The sequence below is a fragment of the Apteryx mantelli genome, chromosome 3 (genome assembly GCF_036417845.1).
Source record: "Apteryx mantelli isolate bAptMan1 chromosome 3, bAptMan1.hap1, whole genome shotgun sequence".
Lineage (NCBI taxonomy): Eukaryota > Metazoa > Chordata > Aves > Apterygiformes > Apterygidae > Apteryx > Apteryx mantelli.
Genome location: NC_089980.1, coordinates 87,414,294 through 87,422,855, shown reverse-complemented (window position 1 = coordinate 87,422,855; position 8,562 = coordinate 87,414,294). Strand labels below are relative to the sequence as shown.

Here is an 8,562-nt window from a genome sequence, read left to right as displayed (position 1 = left end):
TGTAATAAGCTCCACGTAATAGTCCAACTGCTTAAGACCCCCAGGATGTTTGTGAATGTATTATTCTGTGTATTGTGCACAGCATGTAATTTTGAATTCACAAATAATCGGCTAAATAGTACTCCAAGTGCAACATTCACTCTATTTATAGTTCGAGAATGCCCCTGCCAGGTTCTGTGATAGTGGCTATTATATCTTTTGACCAAGTGCAACTCATGGATTGGTCATGCAGGAAGAGATAGGCAGGCTTCTGGCATATATCAAACACAGCACTGACAGCACTTGGAGCTGTTTCTGAACGATGACCAGCAGTGGCAGAGCCTCTCAGCACACCACTAAGCCCAGCCAGGGCAGTGCTTCAGAAAGGCTCTCTTTTAACTTAGGATTCCCTTTTCTTTCTGTACTCTTTTGAAAAGAGCAATAGCAACAACCAGAAATGACCTATATGAACATGATGGTACAAACCTGTTTCTGATCTTAGGGATGGCATGGATCCCTTCCCCATCACTTCTTCTTTAACCAGTTCCAAGATCAAGCCACGCATCAATGTCCATGGCAAGTTATCATTACAGCAGAGAGGCTGCGCTGCTCCTCATTTTACTGTTTTCCCATGATATTTATTGACTCCTGGGGGAATTCTCTCAATATGGAAAAAGATACTGGCAATACGGACATGTCTATTGAAAAGCTTTGTTAAAATATTTACTCAGAGGTTGCCAATTTATCCTTGATTCTTTTGCTATGATAATGATCAATTCAGTCAAAACTGCTTTTCATTCTTATCAGTGGCAATGAGACCTTGGAGAGAATCTGCATCCAAATTGTCCTTTGGTGCTAAGTTTTTTTCTTAGTACTGTGCAAGTCAGTTCTTCTACACATGAAATGTTATGAGGCAACGTTAGTAACTAGATGCCTGTAAATACCCAATGGTTGGATCCTACTTATCTGCAACAAACACCTGAGCGTTATCCAGGCCTGTGTGTTAGACAGGAATGCAGAGAGAAGTCCTTGTTTGTCACTAAATGAGATATTTCTCATTACTTCTGATTAATCATAATCTTTGTACATTTAAAATAAGAAGCTACTAATTTCTTTGAAAGAGCTGTTTTTGTGTACACATCTCTTTGCAATCATATTCATACATCAAACATGTTAAGAAAAGTATGTGAGTTTTTTTAGGCTTGATTTTTCTCAGCTTGATTGACCCAGTGCTCTTGAAATTAGTATCAGAGATTATTCAGATTTCTCACCTTTAGCAAAAAAATATTGGAAATGGCTTTCAGTGAGTTGCTCTTAGTATTTTTCATCTTCTACATACTATTTCTCATAACAAGACCTTTCACTATGGTTACCTTTAGAGTTGAACCTAAAGCACCTCACAAGGACGCATAAAGCAGTTATGACACAAGCAATGATGAAGCCACATGATTGATTGGTGCAACTTGATCAAAAAAATAAGATTAATATGTGTGGAAAATGGTGTAACTTGCACTAATTTGAGATTTAAGGGAAGCAGAAAATAAATAGGTGCCTGAGAGGGCGTAAGAGGAGAAAGCCCAAAGAACAGAGCTACAGATTGTCACGATTCTCATTTTCCTTGCACTGTCTGCCCACTCCAATTCCTGCATGAACAAGTTACAGTCAGTTTTCACATCCACTGAACACCAAGTACATACAAGTTACATTGCTTTGTCATTCCTATAGTTACCTACTCTCTCTTTGATCAGTTCATACCCATCCTGCAATATCCACAACTATTTTTGTCACTACTGACTTTGTCCCAGGGACGTCTGCCCCAGACAGTTTATAGGAATACTGGCAAAAAAAGAATCATGTTCTTCCTGCAACTGATATGCAAAACATGTCACATTTTGTCATAGTCATCACCTAACACATTACCCAAATCTTGATTTACACCTGCAAACACAAACAGGTAGAGGACACACGTACGATACTTGCCGGCTCAAAGCCTGCAAAAGGCATCAGGTGTGCTGCCTTGCAGAAAGGGGTGCCGTGTGGGATGTCGCGGTGCCTGCCCAGCCCCTGCAAGGGAGCATACATATACCAAATGGAGACTTGGTGACTGTAGGAGTTCATTAAATTAAGGGGTAACGATTAAATAATGTTAAATAAATAAAGTGTTTGACCTTACTCTCGTGTGTAATTGCAGATAATAAAAATGCAACATTAAAAAAATTCCATTATTAACTTATATTGTATTAAATCCACATATTCTGGACAGACAAAGTCCTTCCAAAGAGTACAAACCTCCCCTACAGGTTACCAAAATCCACTTCGCACCTGGTACAGAAGCTTCCACAAAATACTTAGGTTACGTAGATGTGCTCTAACTTTTCTTCATGAGAGATGTAGCATGGCAGCCACTGCTTCACTGCATTCACTACAACTTTTCTTGATAACATAAACTTGTTCTTTTATCTATGCTCATAATCATTTTTTTAAATATGCGTTTACTTTCTCTCCTATGAATCTGTCATGGGATTTAGATGAGCATCTCAAAGGTATGTTTGAACAAGGGCATAGGGTGAATCCAGACCCTCCCTTTCACAGCCACCAAAGCCTTGCATTTTGTAAGCACGCAGGCCTTGAGTGCTGCAGAGCGCAACTCTAAGCGGCTGCGTGTTAACAGTTGGCAGCAATAAGCTGTGAAAGATACAGGAGGTTTCCAGGGCACCCTCCATCCCTTTTAGCCCCGGGCTGGAAGGTCAGACCATCTCCTGTGCCTGCAGGCACTGTTCCCTCCCTTGTTCAGACATTCAGGGTACCACCCGCGCATTTGACACAGTGCACGCAGTTTGCATAGCTGGTTTTTCAACATAGTTGCTTAAACTATAGAAATTTAAACAAAGAAATTAAAGTCAGACATTAAAGTAGAAAATGTGCTTTTTAGCGTAGTTTTAAAATACAGTAGATTCAAAATAGCAAACACATTTACTTACTATTTTCTCTTTAGTTAGCATTAAGGTAATAATAATTGGTCTCATTCCCATTATTTAACCCAGAAGGTAGGCCCATGACAAGCTGCAAGTCTATCTAATAAAATAAAGATGATATCAATTTTAGGACAAAAACATTTGTCATTGCAGCAATAATGTAATAATAACCAGCAATTAAGGCAGATCAGAATTCGAATCCAATATCTTATCAAACCATTATATATGTCCAGAGTTATTGATCAGCCGAAGAAATTTGCACTAAGAAGGAGATGACAAATACAAACATAAAAAAATTTAGGACTCAGATAAGAAACTATGAAAAAGAATTTTTTTTAATGAGCAATGAGGGGAAAATATGCTCCAAAGGAACAGAAGCATTTTTTTGCAAACTCAGTGCCCTCTTTCAAGAGGACTCAGATAATTTAGGAATATGTAAAAGAAAGAAATCAACTCACCCTTTCTACAGTACATTTATAATGTAACTAGTGTTAAACATATTTTTGTCAACATGGAAAAACCAAGCAAACAGAAATGCAAAAGACACATATACACATGGTATTTCCTTTTTACAGTAATAAGCTTCTTCAGTTAAAAGAATAGGGTACCCCAGAGCATGCTCAAAGCTACTCACGCATTAAATCACAAAAGGTGTAGGACACCTGTAGGACAATAAACATTTTATTTCCAGGAAAAAAGTGACATCATTAGTTCAGAGAAAATCCAGGTCTCATTTGAATCAAAGACCAAATACCAACTGACTTCAGTGACAGGAGGAACAGGTTTAAAGGGTTAAAAGCCAACAAGCTACATTTTGTGTCAGAACTATCATTAAAAAATTGTAGCCTGTAAGGATTGCTCAGGTGTCCTAGCGTATTTAGGTCTTTGCTTTTTTCTTTTTTTCTTTACCTTACATACCCTGATTACAGAAGACCTGGTCTCGAATCACTCAAGTCAAAGTAGTAGATAACATACATCAACTGTTCACAGAAGGATAATCCCAAAAACAAATTTTCCACATTCAGGTAAGGAAGTCAAGAAATTAATTTTAATCTTTCTTTAGTACCTTGTTAGAAATATACTGTACTGTCTCCAGCACTCAAGACTAAGGTGTTTTAGATAGGACCATGTGCTAAAAAAAGTAGGAATATCGGTGTGAAATAACCCCAGATAATGCAACTACTTGGAGCTTTGTGAGGGAGGGTGGTTGTAATGTCAGACAGTCAGGACTTTTGCAAGGCACTTTCCTTTGCAGCACTGCTAAGCCCTTGTTAAAGGCAGGGCATGCAGGGTTTGGAAGCAGATGCTGCAGATAAGGACAGCTGCTCTGCCCTGGGGAGTGGAGGGGAAAAGTAGTGGAAAAATACTAGGTCTGCTCTTCAGCAAAATAACATGTGAGTAATTCCATCTGTAGTCATCAAAATATGTATTCAAGCACACCTCTGAATAATGATGGGATTACTCATATGGTTACGGTTAAGCACATGCTTTTGCTGAATTAATATATCTGGACAGAAGCCATAATATTCTATGCAGTCCTCTTCTGAGGTTTTCTCTGTAAATATTGGAACACCCACATAACTCGGGGGAGAATAAAGATGCCATTTGGCTTTACATGGAATTATCACGTAGAAACTCCCTAAATGTAAACTTGTTGATTTTTGCTTGGCTTCGAAACATGTTAGATCTCACATAGGATATGATCCTGTCCTAAGTCCAAGACCAAAATGCTACTTGGTACTCCAGGACCGTGCAGTGGTTGAAGAGAAAAATCTTTATTTTCTTTTATAAACAGATATAGACCAAATTCTGGTTTTAGAAGTCATTGAAACTAATATGACTGTGCAGACATAACAGAAAAAACATGAACAGACTTATACAGCATATACAATATTTAGCTACAGTAATTTAGATGTCTTATTTAAGGGTACATGGCCAAGAAATAAAAAAGGGAAGACTTGTTTTGATGAGGTGGTACTAGCTAGCTTGAGAGAAGGTGCCTAGGACAAGAAAAATTATTATTTCAATCTGGGGATGACAGAGTTCACACAGCCCAGGCAATGGAGGGCTCCCTCAACCCAGACATACACAAGCTTCCTGGGCTGCCTGCCTCAACGCAAGGGTGACGGAGAGATGAGGATACGGGAGGGGAAGAAACACCCAGCTCTGGAGGTACACTGAAAAAGGAGAGCTGGGTCAAGAAGCCATAAAAGCAGCAGCCAGAATAATGCATTGAGAGCTGTATTTGTTTTCTATGGTCCACAGTCATCAGACACGATCGCCACACCAGCAGGTAAGTGTTGATGCACACATGAGGTGTGACAACAGTGGGATGCTCACAAACACTTGGACTAAAACTACTTGGAGATGGTAATTAGCCTCTCTGTTGATCCATTTCTTCCAGCTGCCATATTTTCAATTTCTAATTTTGTATCTGATTTTGTATAGTATGAGGAAAAAATGGAGCTACAGAGAGGTGGTCTATGATAAAAATGGTGTGTAGGTACCGTGTCTACCAATCATTTGTCATAATTAAATCCACCTCTGTGCAGAGAGCCTGAGTAAGACCTATGTGCCATTTATTCTCTTTCACTGAGGACTCAGCAGGGCTGGGCCTTGTTGCAGGCTTTTGGCAAAGCTGCTGGTGTAACTCTTAAAAGTTATGAAGAATCTGATGCTAGATCTGAGCTGAATGAGTGAGAAGAGTGCACTGAAATAACAGTCTGGAATGAATACGATTTTCAAGGGCATCAGGTGTTACCTAAACTAAAAAGAATTTACTAAGACAGCAACAGATCCAGTGAATAATTTTTTCTAAACCACTAAGAAAAATACATTTGCCATTCAACAGAATGAATAGTATACAAACTATTTGCACATTCTGCAAATGCAATATTACTGTTTCAGTCTGAAGCTGTTCCACAGAATACTTTTCTTTGCTAGCAATGGCAGCTTTTCCAGTAGAAAATTTGAAAAATAAATGAAATAGATTAGTTTAACTTTGAAATTATTGGTATGACGATGCAATGTTAAGTCTTCTCTGTTGAATTATAACTATGTGTTTGAGTTTACCATGGTCTGAAGTCTGAATCCTCTAACTGTTGATTGCAATAGGACAAGGATGGACAGGGCGTTTTGTGGTGCATTTACAAATGTAACTGCAAAGAATCTGAAGCAAAGAATTGGCATATTTTTGTACATATGTATAATCAGGTAGCTTTCAAAATTTAGAGTAGTCATTCCAACAGGTCGCAACAAGTCAGACAGGTTTTCTAAATTCTGAGAAAGTTTGAGAGAGGATCTAGAAATCCCATCAAAATTTCTGCAGTACCTGAGTCACGTGGAAAAGGTTTTGTATACTTGCTCTATTGAAAAGGAAAGACTGGATACAAATTAAAAGGCACAGATATTATAGTACAGTCACATTTCTTGAATAAAATGACCTTAAGAATTATATAATGATTAAAATCAGGAAAAGCCATTTTGCTGTTGCTTTATTTCTCGATGCTGACTGTTTCTTGACCAAACATCTCTATCTTTTCTGGAGGAGTCTTCCCTGAACAGCTTTCCTTGTTTCTTCCCATTTCTGTAGCTTCCACCAAAGTATTAGTCAATGGTTTTCCAAGAGTTTCTGGAAGCATTATTGTTAATATTCCACTCAGAAGAGCCATGATTCCAACAAGCAACTAGAAGAAATAAACAGTAGCTGTAAGGGTAGAAATGTCTTTAAAGTCATGCAAATCTTTGATCTTTCTTGAGAGTGCGCTTAAAATAAAGAACAGGAAATTGTAATGTAAAGCAAAGATCGTAAGTCTTAATTGTTGACTGTATAAAAGATCTGCCTCTGTGAGTATGGATGAAAGATTATGCAGCAAAGTTAATGAGGAGCAAGTGATGCGTTTTGTTCCACAGGGATCAATACAGTGCAAGGAGGAAGAATTCTGTCTGAGAAAACAGAATACATATATCTTCATTTGGTATCCCTCTTATCGGGTATGTATTTAAGAATTGGTTTTAGGATTGCATACATTCATTTTACATGCACTTTCACAGAGCTAAAACTTCCTTGCCATGCATAACCTCTGCTCACTCTCTAGCTTCTGAAGCTATTCCCACAGTATCCAGGTGCCTGTTTCTCCTGTGCAGTCGCACTGCAAATTCTCAGTACGGATCCTAGGCCTGGAACCAAAAAAGCAGCTGAGTGCACATCCCTGCTCAGGACAGTACTTCAGCACATATTGAATCCAGCTCTTAATAGACTTTCTTGAACCACAGTCAAAGATCTGACAAGGGTTCAGGCATCTACTGAAGTACGCATTGTGAGCATGTCTTGGATTTGTCCATGGTGTACACACTACTATAACTGCAACTTACTTCAGCTTGAGAGGTGCAAGGATTGAGATTGTTTGGGGTAGATACTGAAGTGCACACATGCTCCAGAAATATCTTTTCTTTTCCTTCATTTTTGTGCCTTGTTTAGTAAGAACATTTCACACTTTACTCCTTCGAAATACGGAACAAACATTAAACCCTGACTTTCTTCCATCGCTAGACTCTAAATGACCTAAAACTATTTTAATACTAATGCTTACATACAGTACATCATGCCTGGGCTGAGTGTTTTTTCCTATTTTACGACTGTGTACTGTGATACTATATTACCCTTACTTGGCCCTATGCTGATTCTAAGGTCTGCCCCGTTTGTTTAATTCTTTCTTTCTGAGTGTGAGAGAACATCTGGAATTACTATGCCTAGGTCTCTCGCACAGAGCTGGAGACAGGGACCAGCCAGCTATCACCTGCTTCTAAGTGAGAATAGCTCCTTAAGTCAGAAAGGAGCTTTAAAATTGGAATTCTCCATAGTAACCCTGAACAGAACTTTTCCATGTAAATGCACTATGCTGCCTTGGCTTCCCTCTGAGTTAAGATGACAGCTTGTCTCAAGCAATCTTTTGAGAAGCAGAATTCACGCTGTTGCATACACTCTTCTTTTTGAACTTAGATTGAATATAGAAGCTGGCAAAATAAAAAATTAAGCAAAATACTGTTGAATACTGCAAACTACAGTGAAAATAAAACAGTCATGCTCCTATCATGAGAAATTACAAAAAAAAATTGCAGTAATAGGACCAGTGGAAATAGTACTGAGTGACAAACTGAGCAAAATCCTTGCAGACATATATATATGGCAGAGAGGGTATTTAAAAATATATTCTGAGATATTCAGCTCTCACCTCTGAGTGGCAAAACTCTTCTCCACTATTGAAACATCATTTTTCTGCCCTGGTAAGACAGGCTGAATAGCCATATGGCAGCTATTTCTCAGTAACTCTCTTAAAAATACCCTTTAGGCTGTCATAAGTTCATGTCTGAGGATACTGAGGGCTACTAAAGGATCCTGAAGCTCACACATTACTAATTTCCTTGGTCACCCATACATTTGTTGTATATGAGAACAAGGTCACTACTGATGCCCAGCAGAACAAGGTTAAAGCAACACTATGTGCTTTGAATGCGTGCGTCTTCTCTGTTCCGGTTAGTCTTTAAGACACTTTGCATTCTTCTCAGGTTTTCCTTCCTCATGAAACTACTCCTTATTCCCCTGCTC

General features: G+C 38.6%; 1 protein-coding gene across 1 annotated transcript in view; it reads right to left on the bottom strand.

Annotated features, from left to right (window-relative positions):
• Positions 1–3,271: 3,271 nt before the first annotated feature.
• SLC22A16 (solute carrier family 22 member 16) overlaps positions 3,272–8,562 on the bottom strand; it is a 44,667-nt gene continuing 39,376 nt past the window's right edge. Inside the window, exon 8 of the mRNA XM_067293860.1 lies at positions 3,272–6,640. Within this exon, the coding sequence (XP_067149961.1) occupies positions 6,449–6,640 (192 nt within the window). The 3' untranslated portion in view covers positions 3,272–6,448. The remainder of the gene's footprint in view (positions 6,641–8,562) is intronic.